The sequence below is a fragment of the Trachurus trachurus genome (genome assembly GCF_905171665.1).
Source record: "Trachurus trachurus genome assembly, chromosome: 12".
NCBI lineage: Eukaryota > Metazoa > Chordata > Actinopteri > Carangiformes > Carangidae > Trachurus > Trachurus trachurus.
Genome location: NC_139908.1, coordinates 16,467,842 through 16,495,547, shown reverse-complemented (window position 1 = coordinate 16,495,547; position 27,706 = coordinate 16,467,842). Strand labels below are relative to the sequence as shown.

Genomic DNA, 27,706 nt, shown 5'->3' with positions numbered 1-27,706 from the left:
CTTACAGAAATGAGGACTTGGATTTCACACCTGAAAAATGACAAATTCACTATTTGCAGGTGGTTAAACTCACCTTAAAAAGTGAGCCTCCCACTGTAAAAAAAAGAAAAAGAAAGAAAGAAAAAAAAAGAGCCAAGAACACTGGCCAATAACTATCAAATAGGCATATTTTTACTTTACATGGTACTAGGTCCACTGATGCTGAAATTGTTGTAGTTCCACATGCTCATGACCGCCTTTGTGTAACTTTATGGTTGAGTGGGAAATTTACATTAGTAGGCTACTGAAACTTATCATGCATCAGAGCACATGCTGCAGAAATATCCATTCAGATATCTAGGTTTATTTAAAACTGTATCCACTCTGATTTAAAGTGGCTCTCTTCAGATGCCCAGTAGTTGCTGATTATATGCTAATGATTTATAAATCAAAACGGTGGTTTGATGGAAATTGAAAATAACATTGTTTGAAATAGCCTCGAAATATTAGAGACAAGCTTATTTTTGTTAAATTCAGATCTCAGTAGTGTGTTTATTTCCTTCAGTAAAAAATATGAACTCCTTCTGCAGTTTTGTTTCTACAAGCTACAAGTGTCACTAAAAATAAATGGACAAATGTGTTAGCATTGAAGTCATTCCGTGACTGACCCCTCTTCTCTATCTATCTGTACTCGATTACTGTGGAGAACGTGCTGGAGCAGCGGAGTCGGATTCCTCTGCACAACAAGAAAACACTCTTCCGTGTCACAAACACGGAAGAAGCAAAACCCTCGAGTCCGTGTGAACAGAGAGTCGGCTGAGCTGAACAGTTAGTAGGCATCCTGCTCCGCCCTCATCAGCACTACCACCACTATCATCATCATCATCATCATCCGACAGCGGGTTACTGCTCGCATACGTGGAGTCAACAGGGAGGTGAGCAGGGCGACAGGCGAGCGGCGGTCGGATAACGGTGAACCCGAGTGACAAACATGTCGAGCACAAACCGATGACCTCGTTTTAACTAGTTCCCCGGCGGTCGAGGTGAGACGTCAACTGGAAAACAGTTAAAAGAAAAAGATGTTAAGACCGACGGAATGGCAAACACACCAGGGACTACTTCTGTTGACAGCTTACGGTGACGGTGAGCCCTGACCTCCGGGCGGTGGACTGCGTGGATCCACACAACCGAGAAGTGAAGCCGCGAGCCGTGGCACAGCAAAGGATAACAGACAAGTAAGTTGTGTTTCAGTGTGTGCGTGTGTTTCTCTCTCTCTCTGTGTGTGTGTGTGTGTGTGTGTGTGTGTGTGTGTGTCTCGTCCAGAGCATGCCCGCTGATACCAACTGACAGCGGTTACAGTTAGCATAGCAGCACCCACAGGGCGAATAAAATAAAATAAAACCCCAAAAATGTTAGTTTGTCAGTCAGCGTCACAAGTTACGTGGTGCTTTTGGTTTGTGTGGTTGGCAATTTAATCAATGTTGGAAAATTACATAATTACTAATGACATAAATGAAAATTGGATAGGCTACAGCCTGTCATTAAGATGCTGCAGTGACATGTGTGATGATATTTTCCTTTTGTCCAAGAGGTTCTCATAACGATTATAAGCATTTAAAAAAAATTTTTTTTTGCTAATCAGTTAATCGGTTACCAAGTGTAGTCTATTCAGCTTCTTAAATGTCAGGATCTGATGCTTTTCTGTGACAAATTTGATGACAAAGTAAAGGTTGGGTTTTCCCACCGGTTCATGACTTTTTATTGACAACAGGATGAGTTGCATAGGCCTACAGTACTGTAGGCTACATCCCTAAATGTATGAGCTTTAATGTTTTGTTTAGGATGTTTTATGTGAGCATTATTATCCTGAAAGCTGTTGTATACCCCCACTGATAGAAAGGTCAGTAGTGTAGCTAATACTCAGGTAGGCTACAGTATAGCCTACCCAGTGAAAATGCATATTTCAGTATACCAACTACAACAACACTATCAGGTTCAACAGGTGAACAGTGTACCCACTTAAAAAGCAGTAGCCTATACCCACTACACCAAATTAGACTACACCACTGAGAAAGGTGATGAGGTCTGGGTGACCTTGTAGCCTTAGCTTTATAAGGTGTAGAGGAGTTGATTTCTCTTTTGTAAAACAAAGTCTGGACATCATGGACGTTGTGTAGGACTTATTACTGAGCTGTAGCCCCTGTTTTCTAGTGTTGAGAAAGGGAGCATATTTTAGTCATCCCTAACCAATGATACTACTGTGGACATACACAATGCTAAGGGGACTGCTGGGCTGAGGGGAACAGTATTAACTCAACTTCTATTACAAGTGTATACTGAGAAGGGTCCATTTTTAGGTGTTTTAATTCAATTTAGGTAGTGTGGATTTGTTAAGTTAGTTGTCAAAGCACATTGAGGAGTTGTATTAAGGTCTTTACTGGAAGAACATAATGAATGACACAGATGTGCAGACAGTTATGGGGAAAGTACATTATTCTTGCATCAAGAGTCATGTGTAGCTTTCTGTGAGTTTTATTCAGGTCACAGAAAAAAATAACAGCACTGTCACCTTTAATGGGGGGAAAAGAGTTGTTTTGTTTAAAGCAAAACTACAGCTACTCATTTTTCCATGTTACATTTTTGCAAGAATAAAATCTGGTTTAGTTTTCAGAATAATGAGTCCTTGAGAGAAATTTGTAACTCAAGAGAATGAAAACATCCCACACTAAGGTTTAGACAAAATGGGAAATAGCCGTGTGTTTCCTGGAGACTTTATTGATTTATCTTTTGAAGCATGCTGCTGTATAGGCATCTTCACTGACTTTGTCATCGGTGACTGAAAATCTTGAGAAGAGTGTTTACCTCTCTGCAAGTGCATTTTCCCATTACTGTAGCCACCGTGCATGGTTTCAGTGGGATTTCAGAAGAGAATCCCTTTCATGAAAATGTTTTCCGCGGTGAAGCTTTTTCAGATGGCTTTTAAACAGAGCGTCTCTGTGTCCATGTACACACATGAGGGAAAGGAAATGCCTCTGTGTTCAGCATCTCATTTAAACCACATTTATCTGTGGTCTGTACATTTTGTGACTACAGTAACATGGTGTGAAGATTTATATTTTCAACACAAGGCTGCTACAATGTAAAATAGTGCTCATGCCCCTCTTGCATAACATATTGTTAACTACTGGCATCAGGTGTGAATAACTCGTCACTGTACTGTCTGTGGCCTCTTTATAGGAAGCTCCTCAGACAAAGCTGCCTGTAATGTGATGTAATGTGATAATGTCACACCTCCATTTTTTTTGTCTTGTGGGAACAATGTCCCCTCTTTGTAAAAAGTGGTTTTGTGAAAGGAAGTTTCATGAACAAACACTGTGAAAGAGTTGTGTGTTGTCTCTTTAAAGACCACAGAGCACACTCAGCATACAGGATAAGAGAGTGACTACCCTTCCTCAGTCAGGCCAAAAGACAATGAAATGTTCATTATACTGTTCAAATCCCCACTACACTAAGAATGTGCATTGCTTGGCTTAGTTTTGTACACACTTTTTGGGAAGTGTAAACACACTCAAACAACCACAGAGTTGCATCAGTGTAGTGGGAAGTGGATGAGCAGTAACACTAAGGGGTATGAACTTTAGACATACGCAGTGTTTACTCAGTGACTAAAGATTACGTCCCACAGCAGAAGCAATGCTTTTGATGAGCTTTTCCAGACTGCTTCTGGCCGGTTTTAATTGATTTCATTTTTAGCATGTAAACTACGTAGTTTAGTTAAAGGAGAATACTGGTCATTTTTGACCCCTAAATCATTGTCCTGATGGTCACCCAGTGTTTGGGGGGGAGCAAAAAACACGACAAAAATTGATGCAGGCAAACAGGAGTTACACCATGGCTAGACGGCGCTAGCGATAGCAACAACGCTAAAGTATGGGGGCAATTTTTTCAACCACAACAAACACTCAAAAAACAATCAAATATCTATGGTACATCATGACTCGAATCCTTATGACACACCACTGAACTCATATAGTGTACAGTATAAACAACTTTGTGTTTTTGCATCACCTCAGACAGCCTAACTCTGAAACGTCCTGGAAAGACATTACTAACTGATCGCAGAGCGCCTTCTCCCCGCCACAGAAACAAACACTTTTTCCTTGTTGTGATGATACAACAATTTACAAAAATAAACGGTCAGAAATATTCTGGACATTACCACTGCACTGCTCGACCGTTCATTTTTGCCCTCATAGTTTAGCGTTGTCGCTATTTTGCATTGTTGTCGCGATGCAAAATATAACCCTCCCTCCCCCCTCCCCTCTCGGTCTGGTGTCTTACTGGTACTGGGTACTTTAATCAGACCTGAGCAGGTCCGTTACAGCCGAAGCAGCTCTCTTCCATGAGTCCAGTGTACTGTAGAGCTTTTAGCTGTGTTCACCCGTGCTGTAGAAAGTTCTAACATGACCACATCCTGAAAGTATTCCAGCCATTTCCTAGCGTGTAGGTTGTGAGGGGGTAGCCAACGTTGTACTATTAGCTTTTTGGCAGCCATCAAGCCAAGCCAACCAAAACTTTGCGTTGTTTCTCATTCAGCCCCAACTGTGAATCATCATTGAGCAAAAGGATAGTCGGCTCCAGAGGTACAGGTTTATCAATCATATTAGATAAAGTCACTGTTACCTTCCTCCAAAAGCCATAGACCTCTGGGCAGTCCCATACCATATGTTTAAATGTTCCTGGTGTGTTCAAGGAGCACAGGCCACAGTTTGGGCTGGTTGACAGCTTCATATGAAATCTCACAAGTGGCGTCAGATATAGGCTTTCTGACACAGCTTATAATGAATCAGCGGGTGATTAGGGTTCTTGGACGAGTGAAGTGTGTTCTTCCAGACACTTTCCCAGTTTATGTCCTCCTCCGCAACAGCCAAGTCTCTGGACCATGCCTTGGCCAAGGGTTGCGCTTTCTGTGTGTTTGAAGTTGTGAGTACACACCTGATACGAGTCCTCTAGTGTTCGTTGTGGATAGCCAGCCTACAACAGGATGTGTCTGTAGCTTAGAGGTCGTCTGCACACCATAGGCACGGAGAGCTGACCGTAGTCGGAGGTACAAAAATGGGATGATGTTGGCAGATTATAGATTATAGGGGTAGGATTAGATAAATTTATACTTCTTCCTACTCCTTTTCGCTCATGTAAACTGCGTTGCTTATGAGATGTTACTTTTTTTTTGTGTATACATTTTTGCTGTTCACTTATTTCCTTATTATATTATTATTTTATCTTATTATTATTTTTTTTTTACATTGTCGTTTACATGATCGAAATAAAGATATCAATCAATCAAGATTAAAAATGTGTCTGCAAAACACCAACACATTACGCAGAAGACAGACATTTACAAATATGCATAAATGAGGTAGTTTAGTCTCAAGCCTAACAGCGCTTGTTTATTTAGGCCACATCTTTTAAATGTTCGATTGAATGGCTATGCTCAATAGCTAACATAAGGACACACACCTTGGATTTCCTGTCCAACATATGCAATTGCTGATTAGTGATGGGACTAGCCTTTCTATAGCCTACATGTTAGAAATGATAAAATATAAATATGAATAATTATTATTAAAGCAGAAGTAAGCGATCTGGTCGTTTTGGCTAATGCTGCGTTCCAGGCAGGCTTTTGAAATCGTAAATTACAGCTTCAAGTCACAACTTACGACTTTGTAGCGTTTCAGGCAACCCACTCGTGTTTTTCCGACCTGTTTTACCTGTGAAAGTCACTATAACGGCCACTCGTAACTTCCGACCCGTGAACTCGTACCAGATTGAACTGGTACGACTTCACAGGTCACGAGTTACGAGTTTCCTTGAACGCACCATAACAGTCCTCGTCCCTACGTCACCACATTCACGGCGTCCCTTGGCTGCACACACAGCCCTGCATGCCGTTCTCTCTCCTCATTGGATAAAAACTGTAGGATACGATAAATGTTTTCTCCTCGGCTCAGAGCAGAGCAGAGTGACTGGGAGACCCGTGTTTCGGTCCAAACACTCTATGTAAGTGATTGCTGTCGGAAGATATAACTATTTAAGACTTATATTAACACAAATATATCACTTACTTCTGCTTTAATAAAGTAAATAATACGAGTTAAAGCAGAAGTAAGCGATCCGGTTGTTTTGGCTAACTTCCTGTCAGCCGATGGAGTAAGCAGTCCCCGCCCTCGTCCCTACGTCACCACATTCACGCGCATCCCTTGGCTGCACACACAGAGAGGACCGCCCCTTTATGCCGTTCTCTCTCCTCATTGGATAAATGTTGTAGGATACAAGGAAAGTTTTCTCCTCAACTTACAGCAGAGCAGAGTGACTGACAGACCCGTGTTTCGGACCAAACACTCTATATAAGTGATTGCTGTCGGAAGATGTAGCCTAACTATTTAAGACTTATATTAACACAAACATTCCGCTTACTTCTGCTTTAATATATGTTATAAATCCTGTGAAATCCAGTGATGTCGATCAAAAACAGCGGAATGTCAAGTGTTTTTTTTTTAGATGCATTCAATCTGGTGACATTAGCATCAATGTCAGCAGCTCTGCCCTGATGGCAACGGAGCTATTCCTGAAGAGAGCACTAGCAGCTCTCCTGTTGTTACAGCTGCACCCCTCGAAAACCATAGGGGACAGAATCTGACCTGTCCTGACTGTTGGACAGGAAATACTCTCTGTTTGAGATGTTGCGTTTCTGCCGATGTGCCAGGTTTCCAAAGGTTCTCCTTTGTGTAGCAGTCATAGCTTTTATTCTGTGACTGCTAAGCAGATACAGATACATCTTTGTATATGGGACATTGGAGTTATATTTCCATTCCTTCCTTCTGGTGCTGTGCTGCAAGGGAGTGCCACGGTGTTATCCGTTCATTATTTTAGTTGATTTCAGTGGGATAAAATATTCAAGCATTTTATTCCTTTTTGAAGTGGTTTGATTGATGATTTCTTGAGGTCTGACTAAGACTCTGGGTCTTCTGAAGCGAAAACAGAATGTGGTTATTCTTAATTTATTCATTGTACATCCTGCGTAGACCCCCTGCTCCCTTTGCTTCAGTGATAAATCTACCTATGATATGAGGGGAGTTTTCTCTGTCAGTCAGTAGCTTTGATAATTTCAAGCGTGGGTCATAATATTTGGCAGTTGCTTCTTACCCTGATTTCACTTATCTTAAGTTACCTCAGTTGAGACTACACAGTAGAAAATAAAGAACTTTTTTGAGCATATGTTACCCTATACAGTACAGTGCCACATTTGCCAATCTAATACAGTCTAGTTAGTTTAAAGAATTGTGTGGACAGGCCTTTTTTAACTGCAACTAATTTGATTTTGTGTTTGATTCAGTGGGAATTTCTCCAAAATTGGTGTCACTCTTCAAATACAGTGTTTTGTTGACATAACTGAAGATCGCAAAACAAAGTCTGTCAGCGAGCTGGGGCTGAGTGAGTAGTTTGCAACCATTAACGCAGTGTGAAATGATTTTTCATATCATACTTGACATGATATGGAATTTTACTGTTACAGTCAGTAACAGTAGATTTCAGCTTCTGCAAAATTATTTAAGGGCCGTTGATTATTCTTTTAGTTGCCCTACATCAAACTTAGGGAGGAAGCCCAGCAGTTGATAGATAAGTGAAAAATGTTCAGAGACCAATTAAAGAGCACCCAGCAGTGGAGCACAGCAGCCATAGAGGGCAAAATGTGGCTGAGCTGATAGCTCTGACCTCAACTAGCACCAAGGCCCTGATAAGACCCAGCAAGGAACTGGTCTAACTCTCTGACTGCCTGCTTCATGATAAACGTTTTGGGTGTGTAAACACACTGAGAAACTGGTGACAGAGAGCAGTGTTGCCCTCTATTCTTATTCCTATACCATGTAGGCTACAGCAGCTGATTTCGCTTATTGTGTGTTTTTGTTTCTATGGTGATGATGTTTAGTCGGAATATAGTCCTGAAATAAACCCCATTGTAGAATATTGCTGACTTTGCATTTATTGGGTTGCTACAGTTGAACTAACAACAAACCATCATAAAAAACTTTAAGTCTCTCTCCTGACAGATGAATACTTTTCATCTGCTTAAGTAGATCTGGAAAATCCCCATGGTCACAGTTAAAGCAAGTTTTGAATTTACTCCAAGACAAGTCTGCAGTAAAAATGTCCTGCTGGGAGCACAACTATTTACTCACTAACTGGACTGTCATGTCTGGGAACATCACTTTTCAGTAATTCAGCCATTTTATTGGCTTCGTTATTCTAATCTCTATATTAGCTACTGCTCCTTGCTGTTGTAAAGACATTTGTCAGAGTTGCTGGAGTCATATGTTGATGTTATTGGTTCTCACATCTCCTTGAAAAGGTTTAAAGGGCAGCATTGTGAGTGAGTAAAATAGTTTATCGGGGGAGAAGGTCTAGGTCTAGTTCTCCCCGGTCTAGGTCTAGTTCTCCCCTGTTAAAGGATGGGTTTCCTATTTGATGTATGAAACTCGTCCTGGAAGCAGTGCCACATATCCTTTAGGTGTATCTAAACTGCTAAGTATTCAAGTGAAGAGTTTTTCCTGCTGTTTGTTTGTGCAGAGGTTGTTAAGTTTTGTTCGTTCCTCACTGCTTGGGCCTGAATACACTAGAGTAGACTAAACCTGTGCTTTGGTGTATTGAATATCAGATAGAGTTTCTGTCTCAATGGGTTGTTGCATTTAAAAAAAAACATGGGAACGCAGACCTTGTTGAAGATCCTCCTGTCTCTTATTCTAGGAATTAATTTTCCTTTGGGGAGTAATTCTTATCCTTTTTTAGGACTGTCACAAGAACTAATAATTGGGAACCAGTGCTGATGTTGTAGGTACTGGAGATTGATTCTTCTTTGTCTAATGATGGCAGTTCAGTAACCCTGTGTCCAAATCTAACAACAAACTTGAAGAGAAGACAGCAACACGTGGAACGACAGGAGGAGGTATGAATGCAACTACAGCTGCTAGCTACACACTAAGACTGCTATATCATTTGTATTTGATGTCTGTTCAGATGACTAAAGGCCAGTATGCAAATGGTGTCCAAGATCATTTCTAATGAAAAGAGGAAAGACCCTAAACTTAACTAAGCACCTGGAGGCAGTCATCTGCAGCTGTACACCGAGCCTAGAATGAGTTTCAGGTGTTTCCCCAGACCTAGCTCCTTGTTTGTTCTCCTGGTGTTGGAGGCGTGTGTCTCTAAGGTTTGGAGTTTCCATGTCTGTCTCCTGTTGCCATTGGCATGAAAGAGTTTCAGTTGCTGCCTGATTTATGCTCCTGCATCAAGTCGACAATGACATAACTTCCCTACAGTGTCGCCTGACGTGCACCTCCTTCTTTCTCCTCAGAAGCTGGTTGTGAGCCTTCTTCAAGATCTGTGGTTGCGTGTTTTGAGTGTTTGTTGTTGCATCTCAGGTTTAAGCATTTGTGGCTTCTGTAACCTGCAATTATCCTCCTGGTAGTCCTGACTCATCTACCGTACTGAGGGTGTGTTCATAGAAAAATATTTAAGGGCCTCAGTCATGCTTTCTTGATCATCTACAGAGTTGAATAAAAGGAAATTAGACTTTGATAAATGATCTTATATTTGCACGGAGTAAACATGCTAACATATCAAAAATACAAATACTACAATGTTATAAATGACCAACCCTTAAAGCAGAAGTACGTGGTCCGGTCGTTTTCGCTAATGCTGCGTTCCAGGCAGGCTTTTGAAATCGTAAATTACAGCTTCAAGTCACAACTTACGACTTTGTAGCGTTCCAGGCAACCCAGTCGTGTTTTTCCGACCTGTTTTACCGGTGAAAGTCACTATAACGGCCAATCGTAACTTCCGACCGGTGAACTCGTACCAGATCGAACTGGTACGACTTCACTGTCGGAAAAATACGAGTTTCCTTGAACGCACCATAACAGTCCTCGTCCCTACGTCGCCACATTCACGGCGTCCCTTGGCTGCACACACAGCCCTGCATGCCGTTCTCTCTCCTCATTGGATAAAAACTGTAGGATACGATAAATGTTTTCTCCTCGACTCAGAGCAGAGCAGAGTGACTGACAGACCCGTGTTTCAGACCAAACACTCTATATAAGTGATTGCTGTCGGAAGATATAACTATTTAAGACTTATATTAACACAAATATATCACTTACTTCTGCTTTAAAATTAAAATTAAAGTTGAAACACATCAGCGCAGTATCCTTCAGCCATTACTACCTTTATCACTTTAATTATTACTAGTTATTAGTCTTGTTGTTGTTGAAATTATTATGGAGCTGTAATGGACAATGAACAGTCAAACAGCCATGTGCTCCAGAGCAGAGTGGCCTTGGTTAGACCACAAACGTATGATCAAACAATGGACCCTCTTCAAACAGGAAATTTGCTTGATTGTCAAATCCCAACTGTCCATCTGCAAAAGAATACAGGGATGGAAATCCATCTGTAAATCCAGATGTCCTGTGTTTCTAAAAAAAAAAGAAAAAGAAAGAATAATTATTTTCTAAAAGCTTTTTTTTTACACTTGGCTGTTACATCACAAACTGCTCAGTGTAAACATGATAAGTGTAGAGAAAATGGTGAAAATGGATGCTGAAATTACAACACCATGCTCAGTCTATAGACCTGAATCTGCAACGAATTTAAGTTATTTATTGATTTGAGTGATGAATGGCTTCAGCTCTTGAAATGTCATTATTTTCTATGTTTTAGTTGAGTGGTTTTTAGTAATTCAGAAAATAATCATTACATGAAACTAAAAGACAGTATCTAGAAGGTATTCATGTGAATGTTACTGCAACAGGAAGCAGTAAAGTTTGTTAATGTGACAGAAAACCATCCCAAACATAGAGCCAGTGGCGGCATCATGCTGTAGGAAACACCTTTCCATGTTACTTGAGAGAACATGACTGGACTTGACCAATTGTTCGAAGAGGATCCAAGATCCACATGGTTTCAGAGCCGTAACAGAGTTTTTTAAGGGTAATGCTGAAATCACTTGTCTGCTGTGGTGAGAGAAAGTGTCAATCGCCACATACTGTAGCTGTTTTTGGTTGTTGTTGTTGTTGTTGGTGGTTTTGGCTTTTCACATGCCATCAATGTTTCAGCAGCAATCCTGCTGTGACCAGTCAGCTCACATCTGACAAACCTTACTGAAGTTCAGCTGCCCAAATAAGAACAATACTGCTTTGAATTCTTGCACTGAAGCAGGCTCACTCCTTCTCTGCACTATGCATCTGCTTTTGATTACAGGCTTGCTTTTTTAATCCATGGTATCTTTTCTTTTCTTTGAGACTGGTAAACATGCCATCTGTTCTGTCTGTTTTTGAAGACGGTTATTGAACAATGAATATGTAATTGGCCTACATAGCGGTACCACAGTGGTGTGGTATTGACAGTCATGCCACAGTCTTGACTACCATGCAGAGCAATAGCACAGTAAAACTAAACAATGTAAAGCTCAGAGCATCACACCCTTTTGATGATGTAGCACAACCAGATAAAAGTGTTACAGGCAGCTGATAGGCCTAAGTGTTAAAAACCATAAAGAGGAAATGCAACAGTATGAACACAAACAAAGCACACACACATTTCTAGGAGAACAATGTAAAAGAATGTCCTGCTGACAGAACTTAAAGGGATACTTCACCCAAAATCGATAATTCACCAATTTTCTACTCACCGTCATGCCAAGAAGGAAGAATCAAAACGCTTTTGGAGTTCCAGGGCGGGGTCTGGCTGGCAACATATTTTCATATAATGGCGGAGGATAGTGCTCACTTTTGAATCGTCCAAAACACACACTAAAATTAATTTGATCTCTGTTTTTAGCCTTGTTGTAGCAGCTCCCAGTGGCTCTGTTGATGTTTGTATCATCCAAATTACTACTGGATGGAGATCATGAGATTTTATACACAGTCAAGTAACTCTCAGGACGAGATTTGCTGCAAGATGCTCGTTCGTCGTTGTAAACCATTGGATGTATGATGCAAACACGGAAGAACATCTTGCAGCAAATCTCGTCCTGAGAGGTACTTGCACTGTGTATAAAACCTCATGATCTCCATCCAGTAGTAGCCTAATTTGGATATTGCAGGGGAACTACAAAATCATTACAGACATCAGGACACAAGGGCTGCATGTGGGTGTGCTTGGTACGTTTAACTGTTGACAGTGTCATTTGAATTTGAGACAGTACCAAACGCTCCATGTGCAAAGAATTTACATTTTACAATTTGCATAGCTTGAAGACCAGAATCCCTGACAGTAGCCCAGTGAAGTCCAGTAAACCTGATTCACTGCAGTCTTGTGATAAGTAATTATGTGCGCTGATGAGTTACCATAATCATAATTGATGATAAGTAATACTAATCTCTTGCCAGCTAACATTTTATGGTTACATAGAGAGAAACAATCTCAGGCATCTGATCAGCCACTGCTCCAATGGGCTGTACTCTCCATCACTGTGCTGATGTGGAGCTTTGCTGTTTACATGATGATAACAGACAGGAATTTGATCAAATGCAAATTAAGACCAGGCATAACAATGCCGTTCTGTGCCGTCTTCAAGCTTGACTCTGGATTCTTTTCTAATTTCAAAGTAGTTATTACTATATAACAAATTATTTTTGCCCCTATTGCTGGAAATATTGACTTAATTTGAGCATAAGGAATTATTGGCTGCTCACCATCACCCATTACATCTCCTGGCAAGTCTCCTAATGTATTCCAGATGTGTCATGTAACCTCAGTTTCTGTCATGTAATTAATTTCTCTACTTCCAAGCTCTGTAACATTGAAGGTTTCCTGTTTGACAGTATCTAAATTAACACAACATAATATAATATCAAAAATGTAATTGCCATGTGACCCAGGAGCTTTATGAAATGGTCTGTCAGGATGTCGCTGCAAAAGTGCTAGAGTCAGTAAATAATATAGCGCTTGAACTAATTTCCAACCTTGTCTTTCTCTGTCCTGACAGGTGACTGTTTTAAGCTGCACATGGCCTGTATTCTGCTGACAGACATGAACCCACCTGCCTCTGGTCCTACACCGCATCCCAATGGCCTCTGCCCGGACCTTGATGCCGTTTCGGGATGCAACCCCAAACAGGACATTGACGTCACCTGCCTCACTGTCCACCTTTACTACCTGGGGAAGGACAGAGGAGAGGGAAGGGCCAAAGGTTCAGAAAGCGCACTCACGTTTCCACCTGGGGAGTATGTGGTGGAGGAACTGTGCATCGCTGCAGCAAAAGCTTGTGGTGAGTCACAAGAGGATTTCAGTTCTGATGTCTGCCCACACACACACAAAATATAGTTGTGTCATTGTTGAGCAACATCTGTTAAATGTTGGCTTTAGAGGATGCATCAAACAGGAAATCAAAGCGGAAATCAAAGACTATAGTCTGTAGTATATACTGTAGTAAGACAATGGAGAGCCCATTGAATGAATGATCTCATGTTTTTATCATCACACATTTGGTTTGTTGTAGGGGTTGCACAGACAAGTTGACTCAACTTTCATAACATTAGAGTCCACTTTAAAAAATCTGAAGTCATGCAACCCCTAGTTTGTTGTGGTGTATGTGAGAACTCTAAATATGTCAAGTCAAATATATTATTTGATTGAAAAGTGTCAAATATTACACCTATAAACAGTTTAGTTTTTGTTACAGAAATTGGAAATGGAGGACACATTCACAGACACAGACTTTTCTGCTGTATCGATGTGATGACGCTAGTGTAAGTTATTAAACCGGATCCTTCACACAAAGGCAGCAAGAAAGGCATCATGCACCATGTGAGACTGCACACAATGTTGCTTCTTGCATTGATGTCTTTGTCTGTGAAGATCATAGAGTGGGTCATAAATGGACACACTGCCTGTAGCTGCTGAAACTTGTGTTTGAGTTTCATGTGCAGGCAAGCATCAAGCATCATACCAAGCTGTGACAATCTGAAATACCTTTCAATCAAGCAATCCCACACCACATTTCATGCCCAAGACACACATGAGAAGATATGAGCTTTTCTGACCTTTTAACTTCTTATTGAAAAATGGCTCGATTGTGTACAGTCCTCCCATACCAAATGAGGAAATTTATTTTTGTAAGAATGTTGTTTATTCTTTCATTGTAGTATTAAACTTGTTTGGCAGCCTGCACTATACCTTATTAGGAAATTATATGTTTTTTTTGCTTCCCACCCATATAACTAGAGAAAACCTGTAGCTGTGGGTCTAGCGAGAAAGTAAATAAACAAAGGGACTGGTTGTTGTTAAAATGATTATTTACATGCCCTGTTCTGTTATAACAAAGGTGGGATGATAAGTATTAGTCCCTGTCATGCTAATCCCTTGGATGAGTCAGTTTCATGTGAATTTCTGTGATGCAAATGAGGACCAACGTCCCATCACATATCATATAGGAAAAACTCAGTTTTTTTTAATACACCTCTGTTTATTTTTATTTTCTTTAGGTCAAAAATGTATTTATTAACTGAATGTGGTAAGGACAGGAAACAAAGTTGTTTTGAATATCAAAGCCAATCCAGTGTTTATTTTGTGTAAACAGAACCATTCAGCCAAGCTTTTTAGTCTTCAGTTTTCTAGCAAACCCAAATCAGGAAGTTGTCGACTGTTGTGTCTGTTTTCCTCTCCGCCTTAACTCTATCTGTTTATGCCACGCAGTCTTGCTCCATTCCCTCTTCAACTGATAAGAAACAAACCCCTCTCTCCTTTTTATCTTCCGCATTTTCTATATCCTCTTGCTTTTCTTTCTTTTTTTGCCATTTTCTATATTTTGCCTCTCTGTTCTTTGTCTATTTTTCTTTATATCTAACAACTTTCCACCTGTCTTACTCTCCCATACTCCCTTTAATGGTTGAACCACTGTTAAATAATAATCACAAGGCATTTCTATTATTCTATTATTCTATCTACGTGACTGTCTCTGTCACTTTTTTTCATGTGGTTTGGGATTAGGATACAGGTTAACAGACGAACCAAAACAATTGAATAATTGAGATCACATTTGGTGAATAATGAGGATAGTTAGATGTTGCGACATCAGCAGAATGAACTAATTACAATAAATAAATTAAAGCATGTTTTTAAGCTGTGTAACAAAAATGCAATGAATCTCAGCTCCAATATTGTGGAAATAGTCTTTTATGTTGTGGTGCACCTCTTTCTTTATTATCATTAATACAAGGTAGGGATAGCTTACAGATCAACCATGTTAATTCTTTGACATGACTTCCCCTCTTGTGGTTGAGCATACATCCTCTTACGCAGGGCTTCCATCCCCTTACCATTGCTTCACTCTTGTGAGTGCTTCCTGTTGTATCATGACATTTTCTGTCTGTGAGTGAACCACTTGGCTCAGCTGATTAAACACCTTACAACTAGCTGTCCTAGGGTTGTGAAGGTAAAATTAGGAGTTGTGGGGAGGGTCTTAGGCAAGAACACAGATGTATGTGTTCCAAGATTGCTTAATGTTTGTTTGAGCACTAAGACGGCTAATTTTATCAAAACAAGTGGGATCAAGGAATGTATCATTTATATTTTCCTGAATATCCGCAAGTGAGTGACTGAGTGATGAAGTTACACCATCGGTTGGCAGAGTGTCTGACTTCTCCCATTGGCCGTTTCTGTTTCAAAATGAATTCTGTTACATTGTCAGGGGGCGTTTAGAATGGATTCACATTAGCTTTCATTTTAAGACCCTTTTAGCAACATTTCCCCCCCAAAAGCTTGTTAACAAACTGAGGTACTTTCCACAGAAGAGAGTTGCCAGTTCTACCCTGTGAGTGAGAGGCCCACCACTCTCTGAATATACTGTACTCTGCTCAGTGAGAGGCAGCGAGGTGAAGCAGCAGTTTGTTAACCAGATGGAGGCTCCGCTCTGTGTGAGGGACAAAATAAGAGAAATATATTCTGTCTGAGTGGTCATCCTACAAAAGCCTGCAGCTGAAATTCCAGCCGAATACTGGTAACTGTTGATATTGGCTTTGTCAGATGACGACACTGTCCAGACTTTAGCAGTGGCTTGGAAGTGACTGTTGGTTACATGTTGTGATTCAGAGACTTTTTAAATATTGTACTACTATTGTATGACAGCACGAACAGAAAAACATATAAATGAGAACAGATTTAGTGGGAATTAAGATGTATGTATTGAAATATAAAACTGTATGTGTGTGAGTACAGAGTATAGAAAAGAAGCAAGCAGATAAAGGGCTGAAACTGACTGACACTAGACAGAATGCAAATAAGACAAATGTACGTTATTATCGTGCTAATTAGCATATTATCTAATGAGATAGTGACTTTTCCAAGCAGGCTTTAGCTGCTCTCCACTGGAAGCAGTTGTTTCCAGGAGCTCCACAACAGTTTTCAACTACAACCTCAAATCATCAACAGTCCAGTTATCTATTGGGTTTTCAGCTACATTTATTTTCTGTTGTTAGTAATAAGTACTTTGTGTCAACACAACTAAACTACTAGCTGATGTGTCTGTGTGTGTATACATTTAGATTTACATTAACTCATTTGGCTGAAGCTTTTATCCAAATCCATTTACTCGTGAGGGACATCACTAAAGCTTCAGTATAGTAGGAAAACGTTATGCTATTAGTGTAAGCGGTCCATTAATACGTGCAATGAGAAAGTGAGTAAAGACAAACAAAATTATTTTTTTCTTTGTCTGCAGGGATTGCTCCAGTGTATTGCAACTTGTTTGGCCTGATGAGAGAAAGTGACCGGATTTGGTTCCCTCCCAATCACATCTTTAAACTCAGTCAGTCAAAGAGTGAGAACCTGCACTTCAGAATCAGGTAGGCAGTGATGTTTTTTTTAATTTTCTGAATCTCTTAGTTGTTGTTTTTTGCTTGGATTCTTTTTTTCTTACTTCTCATGTCTCCTCCGCTGTCCAGGTATTATTTTCCTGGCTGGTATAACAACAGCAGCTCATTCTATGCCCATCGCTATGGTGTGTCTAAGGGGATGGAGACCCCTGTGATGGATGACTGTGTAATGGCATACCAGTTTTTTCAGGTGAGTTTTCATCACATAGACCTCAATATTAGGTCAGTCATTTTCTTCCATATAGGTTACTGAACATGTTGGCATTTTATATTTGCATTGTGTCTTTGTTAGGGCTGCATGAGTAACCAAAATGAATCACATGAGTTGGACTTTTTTGTAAACATTGTGGTGCTACAGAGACGCGATGGCCTACAAATCCCGTTCTACAGATGTACTAGAATTCTTTAACATGTTGTTCGGTACAGGCGGCAATAAAAATCACATCATTTCTTAATTTATTTCAGTATAAATGATGTGAAACTACTACTCCAACTGTAATCACACATCGAGCCAATATGATCTGTATCTGCAGAATAATTCCCCCACACACACACATATTGTGCAGCTTTTGTTTTTGTGCTTCATGTTCTAAGTCTGTTTTGGGGTGCAACACAAAGGACTGTGTTGTCAAGACGAATCCCCACCTAGTAAACCTCCATCTCACCATTAAAAAAAAAAAAAAAAAAAGAGATGTTGGTTTGCTTGCTTCCCTGTTTCTCTGTCTTATTGCCAGTCGGTCTGTCTTCTGTCTGCCTTCTGTCTGTGTCAACTCCTATCATTTGAAAACAGGACCTGGAATAGTAAGAATGTTTGAGAAGTACAAATGGGGAACAAGCGACACTTAACACATATGTGTGTGCATGTGTAAATAGTTTCTGCTTTTTTTTTTTTATCTTTCCTTGGAGCTTGTGCAATTTAGGTATTTCTGCTCAGTTTTATTTTGATCTGCACTGACACTGACCTACAGAATGTCTGCTACAACTGTTAGTGTCACCGTTCGTTGTACAGTCCCAATAACTTAACCATTAAAGAGATTGTTGATGAATGATGACATGATTTTTAATGTGCTGTAAAGAGTTTATAATCTGTTGATGTTGATACGACTGTAAAAATAAATATTAGATTAATTAAATTTGACGATGGATGTCCCCAGTCTGAAAACCACATCACAAAACAAACTCAAAATGAGTTACTCCTTGCTAAGACCTTTGGTATCTATTTCCTCTGCTCCCCCTTTTCACACAACCACTTCTCTTACTTTATTCTGTGCTCATCTTTCATTTGATTTATTCATCTATTTTTTTCTCATGTTGTGTTGTTTTTTTTCCCCCTGGCTCAGTGGCGCAGTGACTTTCTCAATGGCTGGGTTCAAATCCCGGTGAACCACGAGTCCCAGGAGGAGTGTCTGGGCATGGCAGTGTTGGACATGATGAGGCTCGCTAAAGAGAAAGGCCAGTCACCTGTTGACATCTACAATGACACCAGGTGAGTTGCACTAGCTTCAGACGCTAAAACAATGTGACATTGTTTGATCCTTTTATAGTATTTCATCTAAACTAAAAGAAGGTAAAATGAAATGTGGATATGAAGGCTAACAAGTCCAACAAGTAAAAAAAAAATACAAAACAGACTTTAAGTCAAGTTAAAGCAGAAGTAAGTGATATATTTGTGTTAATATAAGTCTTAAATAGTTATATCTTCCGACAGCAATCACTTACATAGAGTGTTTGGACTGAAACACGGGTCTCTCAGTCCCTCTGCTCTGCTCTGAGCCGAGGAGAAAACATTTATCGTATCCTACAGTTTTTATCCAATGAGGAGAGAGAACGGCATGCAGGGCTGTGTGTGCAGCCAAGGGACGCCGTGAATGTGGCGACGTAGGGACGAGGACTGTTATGGTGCGTTCAAGGAAACTCGTATTTTTCCGACCGTGAAGTCGTACCAGTTCGATCTGGTACGAGTTCACCGGTCGGAAGTTACGAGTGGCCGTTATAGTGACTTTCACCGGTAAAACAGGTCGGAAAAACACGAGTGGGTTGCCTGGAACGCTACAAAGTCGTAAGTTGTGACTTGAAGCTGTAATTTACGATTTCAAAAGCCTGCCTGGAACGCAGCATTAGCGAAAACGACCGGACCACTTACTTCTGCTTTAAGTAAAACATTTAATTCTTTACAAGCTGCACTCTCTGTCATCTAAATAATGCCAAAAGTCCACTGTTATGCTGGAGTACATGTGGTACAGCTTATGAATAATGGTGTCAAAGCCGTGCGACAGGCTCCTCAGGACACATGGAGCATCAAGATAGTTTCATTATGTATGTGCATGCAGTTGAATGAATTATCTCTATGTGAGATGATATTTAAGTTGGAAATTATGCTGTAACATGTGATACACACTACACCGATACACTGTCTACACTCTTGAAATGTGATTTTTCCCATAATTCCTTTCTAATCCACTTCATCACTATTTAACACAACACTAACATGATGTTGTGTGACGACTATTTACTGATTCTCCTGAGGTGGACTCAGTGTGCAAGCTGACTCATAGAAAGTATCAACAATATGTTTCCTGTTTCACTTGTCCTTCCCTTCTCTCTATATCTTTCTTTGTATTTTTTCTCTATTTGGTTCCCTCTTTCTTTTTTTCTTTTTTTTTTTTTTACTATCAACTCTATCTGCACCCAACCCCTCCCTCCCTATCAGCTACAAATCCTTCCTGCCGAAATGCGTCCAGAGCCGCATCCAGGAATATAACATCTTGACCCGGAAAAGGATCCGCTATCGCTTCAGGAGGTTCATCCAGCAGTTCAGCGAATGCAAGGCCACAGTGTGTAACCTCAAACTCAAATACCTGATGAGCCTGGAGATGCTGCTTCCCTCCCTCTACTCCGAGCGCTTCCAAGTCACCGACCTCTCGGCACGCGAGGTTACCATCGTCGTCATGGGCAACAAGGGCATCCAGTGGTCAGAAGGGAAAGAGGAGGAAGGCGCAGAGGAGGTAAGGACCAGAAGATGGTTTACTGTTGCCATGGTAATGCATTTTGCCAGTCAGCCACAGTAGGATGCTGTAATGGCTTTGTTACCAATAGATGGAGCTACAGGCATTGGTTAAGACGCCAGAAACAACGAGAGTGCTTTTGTGTGTGTGTGTATGCTTCTTCATCTTATATAAATGCAAACTACCATAACTATTCCTTTTGTGTCTCCAGGAGCTAAAGACCTACTGTGACTTCACAGACGTGATCGACATCAGCATCAAGCAGGGCAATAAGGAGGGCTCTGCAGAATGTCGCATCGTTACCCTCAACAGACAGGACAGCCAGATCCTGGTATAACACACTCTACTTTACATTCTAATTCGTTAACTTTGTTTTATTTTATTCTAACCTAAGTATTAGGAAAATGTCAAATGTCAAATGCCAGAACAAAATGACAGTCTTGACCAGCAAGTTACAGGATATAAAGAAATGCATTTCAGCTTGTTGAGCATCACTATCACAGATGTATAGATATACCAATTCAAATCTAAGGTATTGACCTTTTTTTTTCTATCTTCCTGTGTCTGTCTGTGTCTGACCACAAAGGAACTGGAGTTTCATTCCCTATCAGAGGCTCTGTCATTCGTATCATTAGTTGATGGGTATTACAGACTGGTCGCTGACGCCCATCATTACCTGTGTAAAGAGGTGGCACCACCAAGACTTCTGGAGTGCATTCAGAACTACTACCATGGCCCTGTGTCGTGAGTGTCACACACATGCACAGATGCAGCACATCACACATGTTCTTGTGCAGACACACATTCTGACTCTTTGATCACAGGATGGAGTTCACTATTGGTAAGCTGCGTCGCTGTGGTAACCACCAAGGCCTATACATCCTTCGCTGCAGCCCAAGGGACTACGACAAATACTTCATGTCCTTTGTTGTGGGGGTAAGCAGTTAATGTTGGGTCATCATCAGCATGAAGCTCAGTATTTATCATGTGACTGCACAAACTGATGGGCTCTTTGATCACAGTCTTTGCCAATTGACTTGTAATGAACTCATTTCTTCAGCCATGACCACATGTTGCACAGCAGACTAGATTGTCGGACCAGATTATCCCCTTATTGGCTAATACAACACACAATACAACAACAAGGGCCATTAAATTAGAATATAATTACCGTAGAATGTCTGTCTACTGGTCTGCTAAAACACAGGTTATCTTAGTGCACACTAGAAACTCTAAACTATTGTCCATATTTTTAGGCACTGGAGGGAGAAATAAAATTTGATTATAGAGCTGATATAAAACAGGTCTTCTTTTTATAAAAACAAAATTACACTACACATGAAACATGTTTGACCTCAAGATACTTTAAGAGGTTTAGAATACACTTCTGTTATTAAAATATTGTTGTTATTCAAGACCATTTTAATGTAACTTGTCTCTAATTATTTTCTTATGATTTATCATTTTTCCCCTAATTTTCAGTATGAAACTATGGTGGATTACAAGCACTGTCAGATCATGAAGACGGAGTCAGGAGAGTACATTCTGAGTGGAGCGAAGAGGAGCTTTGGCTCACTGAGGGAACTTCTGCACTGCTATCAAAAGGAGGCGCTGCGCACAGATGGATACACATTTCAACTGACCAAGTGTTGCCCACCCGGCTCCAAAGGTCAGAGCTCACAGCCACACCTGTTAGTTAAGCTTATTCTCATGTACACAGACTGATACCATATACATGAACGCTGATGTGTTCATATATTCACAAGGGGGGTTAATTGAACCAAACCAAGCCAACTGATGCAGCAGGGTAATTGATAAACTGGATTACACTACAGTACAACTTCTAACAGCATAGAGCATACAGTTATAATCTGAGAAACAGGGCACAGCACTACATTTATTCAGCACATTAGCTCTTAATCTTTAACACGCTGCTCTCTGACTTCCATAAGAAGGGTCTTTCAGAGCTCACTCTTATTATTTACCGTTCACATGCTCCCATTATCTCCTTTTCGCCCAAAGTCATGCATATCTTGCCACCATATGAATTTAGGTGAAGCCACTTCGTGAGAAATCTAGACTAGGTGAAATGTTTAATCACGGATGAGTCTGTTGTTAACGTCTCTGCATGACATGCTGCAGAAGGACCAGTCTTATCCTTTAACAGTCAGAAAGGCAGGTTCTTACTGCCAAGCACAGCCTGACTATTATGTCTCTGTGGGGTGTTCATAGATTGCTAATGACTACTAATGATTTAATGGTTACTTCACAAGGTTTCCAACTGGCAAGACTCCTAAGCAACCTACGTTTAGAATTGGCAGCTGTTGTATGTTTAATCAAATCTTTAAAGTGCTAGATTGAAAAGCAGTAAACCTGCTGCAGTGTTAATCAGATGTGGTGTGAGTAATGGGTCCTAATCCCTGTCCACTGTTAACCTCTGCAGATAAATCCAACCTGCTGGTGTGTAGAAATAACCAAGGGACCGAGGTTCCTTTGTCCCCTTCCCTCCACAAACACATCAGCCAGATGGTCTTCCACAAGATACGAAAAGAGGACCTCGTCATCGTAAGATAAACCTCTTTGACTTCTTACTTTGCTTTTTCTGTCAGCAAGAAAACACATGTTACTAGGCTAGGATTTATAGGATAGTTAGAAAGTAAATATAATATGTACACATAGTTAAGTAGTACATATATTTAGTGAAATGTCTTAGATGGCTAAGTGTGAAAGAACATCAAGTGTAAAGCCAAGATATACAGATGTGTTGTTTTTGTAGAAAAGTAACAGGAAACAGCCTAACGCCTGCAGGATTAATGAGGCTGATGTTAACAAAGAGACTTCTTCAGTTCATGGCCTGACTATAGCACAGCATAATTAATAGGAGGGCCCTGTGTATGGCTGTGAGTGCAGTGTGCATTATGTGTGCATATGAAAGTGTGTCAGTCGTGTTTTCACTTCAGTAACTGGGTCCATTTCCGTCTTACTATATTTTCTGTTGTTTGAGCACTTTAGGTTTTTGCGACAGGTTTGTCACAGGAAAACCACACATTCAATTAAAGTCGGGGGTATTTCCTTTGTTGCCATATTGTCACCTCACTCATTTCTTTGCAGATTCTTCCTGATTGGGTTCAGTTATATCCTGTAATTATTTCAGAGCTTGGGGGATTTAAATTTACTCTTTAATTTATTTTGTTGGCTCTCTATAAATTGCTTCTGGCAGATTCTGACTCAGATGAGTCACAAGTAGGCGTTATTGAGTTTGGTTTCTGGTCTGACAAGGAAGTGTTAATGGATGAGTAAGTTATTCCTTACACATGTCAGGGGGTGTTTCACTTCCGAGACATACGTATGTCTCCAAGCCGCAGCACTTGACTGTCAATTTTTATTTTCATTTTGAAATCCTAAACTAAGAAATGCGGTCATCAAGGCCACTGCCTTTGCTTTGTAATCCATCATTGTATAAAGCAGTGATTAGGGAGGAACCTCTATGACTTGGAAAATGCACTCAACCTCATTTCCAAAGCAGATTTTTAACCTTCTGTTAAAACTGTCTTTTAGAATGAGAGCCTTGGACAAGGAACTTTCACCAAGATCTTCTGTGGTGTGAGGAAAGAGCTGGGAGACTACGGAGAGGTGCATCAGATAGACGTCGTGATCAAGATCCTGGAGAAGTCGCACCGCAATTTTTCAGAGGTTGGTTTGTTGACCAGGGGAATGAGTGGGTGAGTGGATCTGATCAACTAAAGATTTCAAATCAAATTCTCTTGTCTTCTTGTTTCTGATTTTCTCCATCAGTCATTCTTTGAAGCTGCCAGCATGATGAGCCAGCTCTCCTACAAGCACTTACTGCTCAACTATGGAGTGTGTGTTTGTGGCGATGAAAGTAAGTTCACACATACACTATGCACAGTTATCCCAACCTGTGGCTGTTGAAAATGAATGTTTTAAATTGTGTGGAAGTGCTGAGAACAAGACAAAGCACAATGTGTGGGAAGTCAAACACCACTGAGGAATCAATAAAAAGAATCAAACAGAGAGGAAATAAGGTGTCTGACCTGCTGACTTGCTTTGCACTCTGCCCTGACCTTCCACTCAGACTGGCTTTAAACCCTTATGTTCCACAATTCATTAATGGGTCTCTGCCTCAAAGGACACGACTGAAGTCAGGGAAGTAGCAGGAAGGAAATAAAAGATGGAAGACACAAATCTATAGGCCGAAGTTTTTGTCTGCCCCTCATTACAGTGGATGGTATATACAAGGTAGTATGCATATCTGAATTTGGACCATGATTTGGACTTTGACTAAACCTTGTTGAGAAGTGCCCATGATTTGAGTATACCAGTGGGAGGCAGCAATGCACTAAACCTTGCCAAGTGTGCCAGAAAAGAGAATAAAAGATGCTTTCCCAGTGAAATGTCTGGAAAATATATGAGCATACACTGCTCTGTCTGGAAGTGAAGAAATGGCTGAAAGTTCAGCACACACAACGAATGAGAAGACCGATCGGTTCAAGGTTAAAAAAGTCAGAACAGAAACGAGCAGAAAAAGATCATCCACAAATTATGATGGATGATAGAAGAACTGTGATCTTGAATACAGTGGTTTGAGTAATAAAACTGTCTCACTCATCTGCCTGACAGACATGATGGTGCAGGAGTATGGTAAATTTGGTTCTCTGGACACCTACCTGAAAAAGAATAAAGGCTGTGTTAACATTACATGGAAGTTAGAGGTGGCCAAGCAGCTGGCCTGGGCTATGCACTACCTGGTAAGACTACAGACGCACAACAAACATGCTTAATCACATGTCAAACAGAAAATTAAATGTATGCATTTTTTGTCTCTGTCATATCTGCACACAGGAGGACAAGAACCTCATTCATGGAAATGTCTGCGCCAAAAATGTTCTATTGATCAGAGAGGAGGATCGGAAAACAGGCAGCCTGCCCTTTATCAAGCTCAGTGACCCTGGTATCAGCATCACTGTCCTGCCCAGAGAAGGTGAGATATATAACGTCATGTACTGGCCTAAAAGACGTATGTGTTGGAATAGTGTTCACCAATATTGTTCTTTTTTTGGGGGAGGGGGACTCCTTTGTTTTTCTTCCTTTCCTGTATCAGTTACTGATAGGGACATGGTTCAGTCAGCCTTCCTATATTTATTTTTTTGTTAAGTTGTCTTTTGGGGCGTCGTATAGCTCACTTTTGTTTTTATGGTGTCCCATAAAGAGGCTGTAGTCCTCGCTGCAGCGGCCTGGCGACCCTTTGCTGAGTCTCATTTCCCCCCCCTCTCTCCCCATTTCCTATCAAAATAAAAGAATAAAATCCCCCCAAACTACTTTTTAAGAACTGAGTTCTGCTATCAGCTCTATGATGTAAACCACCCAGCCAGTCTTTGTTCAACAATTTCCCCTGTTAATCTCTTATTTAGCCCACTGGCTGGTTTTCAACTGCAGTCCACAGGCCAGAACTTTTAAGAGCCATCAACCCGGCGCCACAGAAGGAGGCAACAACAATAATGAAAATTATCAAAACATGAACACGGGCCAGACAAAGCAGATAGAAGCAGGGGCACATTTGGACAGTAATACTGTAACAACAGTAGTCTAAATACATATCACCATGCAAGCAGCATGAAGCAGCAACACACCGATATCGACCATTTACAAATATGAGATAATAAACAATACTGAATAAATAAAATGTCATAATCAGTATATTGATCTTGCTAAAAGACATATAGACATATATAAAATATAAGCAACTATTCCATGCATCCATCCAAGCCACACAAAACTGACCTCTCTGGCAACAGACAAAGGTTAAAAGAGAAGTTAGCAGCACATAGGCCAAAAATAACAACAGTGGTGTGTACTGTACTGTACTGTTCAGTCAGACTCAGTCATTCATGTTTCTCTTCCTTTTTCTTCACATGTTCGTTCATCAGTGCTGGTGGAGCGTATCCCGTGGGTGCCCCCTGAGTGCATTGAAAACCCCCAAAACCTGAGTTTAGCCACGGACAAGTGGGGCTTCGGGACCACCCTTTGGGAGATCTGCAGTGGAGGAGATAAGCCACTCAGCACTCTGGATTGTTCCAAGGTCATAAATACAAAGGATGCATTGAGAGCAATATTTTACTGGGACTAGTTCAACATTTTAAGGAAATAAGAATGTACGCGGAAAAAGGAGTTTGCCAAGGGCACTGCTCTCAGCTGAGAAATGGCTCAAACCAATAATCCAGAGTAAAACCATTAAATACAGATTTTCTCTCTGGATTTTTGTGCCGATATAACAAATAACATGTGGCATTTTAATTATAAAGCTTTATCTGATGTGCTGACTGTGCTAAGTTAAGCAAACTCGCTGTTGCTTTATATTTTTTGGCAGGTGGTTCTTTAAAAAATGTTCTTGGTTATGTACGTAAAGACTTTTGCTACATTTCCTCCGCAGAAGAACCTGTTCTACGAGGACAGGCACCAGCTCCCAGCTCCCAAATGGACAGAGCTGGCAAATCTGATAAACAGCTGTATGGACTACGAGCCGTCACACCGGCCGTCCTTCAGAGCAGTTATCAGAGATCTCAACAGCCTCTTCACACCAGGTAAGAGACAGTTTGGGGGAGGAAAAAAAGAAAACAGGACTTTCTGTCAGTCACCCTATACAGGTCAAGACATCCTCTTCACATCTGGCAGACAGATCATGTAGGAAATGGCCTCATGCATCTTTTTGTGTTGCAGACTACGAGCTGCTGGTGGAGAGCGACATGGTGCCCAACAGGACCAGAGGCTTTGGGTTCCCGTGGGCCTCTGAAAACCAGGAACCCGCCCAGTTTGAAGAGAGACACCTCATCTTTCTCAAGCAGCTGGGCAAAGTGAGCCATGCATACTGTACTACACACACCGTGGAGATACTACACTTGAGTCATCACCAGGCCATTTTCAAACAACACACCAGAATTAAGAGCAGGAAATGAAATTCATAATAAATGACTTTATCATGTACTTCTGGCCCATGTCCTATCGCTCTTATAAGTTTGGCGCAAATCGGTTCTGTGCTTTTGCGTAACCTTCCTGATAAAGACACACAAAGATTAAAATAAAACCTTCTTGGCTTTTTTTTTTCAGTATTTCTCTGTTTCTCCGTAGATTATTTATTGTTCTACCTGTGGCTCCATCATGTTTTGTGTTCTGCAAAAGGAATTTGTTCTTGGTACCTACTAGGTGAGGTCATAACCGTTGTGTATGTGACAGTGTCTTCTCCCTCTGACCCCCCTGCTGCAGGGAAACTTTGGCAGTGTGGAGATGTGCAGGTACGACCCTCTGCAGGACAGCACAGGGGAGGTGGTGGCTGTGAAGAAACTACAGCACAGCACGGCCGAGCACCTCAGGGACTTTGAGCGGGAAATTGAAATCCTCAAGTCTCTCCAGCATGAAAACATCGTCAAATACAAAGGCGTCTGCTATAGTGCAGGTATGCGCACACGTCTCATGACAAGTCTGTACATCTTCTATGAAGTGGTCAGAAAAATCAAGGGTGTGATTATAAGTCCTGTCCTGTCTTCTTGTCAGTTTTGAACTACTGCTGCACCTGTAAAAACTGACTCAATACTTGACCTACAGTATAAGGAAACTTGAAGTTGTGGCACAATATGACCAAACACTGTAATTTAAGCAGCACGAATCTTGACCTCCTCACCCGATCAGTTGACATGCAGTAACACAGGTAGAGCAAGTGAAAGAGCAATCTTTACTGACCAGCTCCTTTAGCCTAGCCTTGATTTAATATTACCACGC

General features: G+C 40.8%; 1 protein-coding gene across 2 annotated transcripts in view; it reads left to right on the top strand.

The window, feature by feature from the left end:
* The first annotated feature begins 750 nt into the window (after positions 1-750).
* Positions 751-27,706, top strand: part of jak2a (Janus kinase 2a) — a 31,000-nt gene continuing 4,044 nt past the window's right edge. The window contains exons 1-19 of one of the 2 annotated variants that reach the window (XM_083982921.1): positions 751-1,214; positions 13,022-13,303; positions 16,754-16,877; positions 16,977-17,097; positions 18,248-18,393; positions 19,618-19,912; positions 20,124-20,243; positions 20,499-20,656; positions 20,737-20,848; positions 21,395-21,581; positions 22,356-22,477; positions 23,471-23,605; positions 23,708-23,795; positions 24,554-24,681; positions 24,776-24,914; positions 25,861-26,012; positions 26,364-26,514; positions 26,651-26,784; positions 27,194-27,383. In XM_083982921.1, coding sequence (XP_083839047.1) covers positions 13,042-13,303; positions 16,754-16,877; positions 16,977-17,097; positions 18,248-18,393; positions 19,618-19,912; positions 20,124-20,243; positions 20,499-20,656; positions 20,737-20,848; positions 21,395-21,581; positions 22,356-22,477; positions 23,471-23,605; positions 23,708-23,795; positions 24,554-24,681; positions 24,776-24,914; positions 25,861-26,012; positions 26,364-26,514; positions 26,651-26,784; positions 27,194-27,383 — 2,764 coding nt within the window. In that variant the 5' untranslated portion in view covers positions 751-1,214; positions 13,022-13,041. Of the gene's footprint in view, positions 1,215-8,484; positions 8,984-13,021; positions 13,304-16,753; positions 16,878-16,976; positions 17,098-18,247; positions 18,394-19,617; positions 19,913-20,123; positions 20,244-20,498; positions 20,657-20,736; positions 20,849-21,394; positions 21,582-22,355; positions 22,478-23,470; positions 23,606-23,707; positions 23,796-24,553; positions 24,682-24,775; positions 24,915-25,860; positions 26,013-26,363; positions 26,515-26,650; positions 26,785-27,193; positions 27,384-27,706 lie in introns of those variants that run through there. The other variant, XM_083982922.1, reaches the window with a different exon arrangement.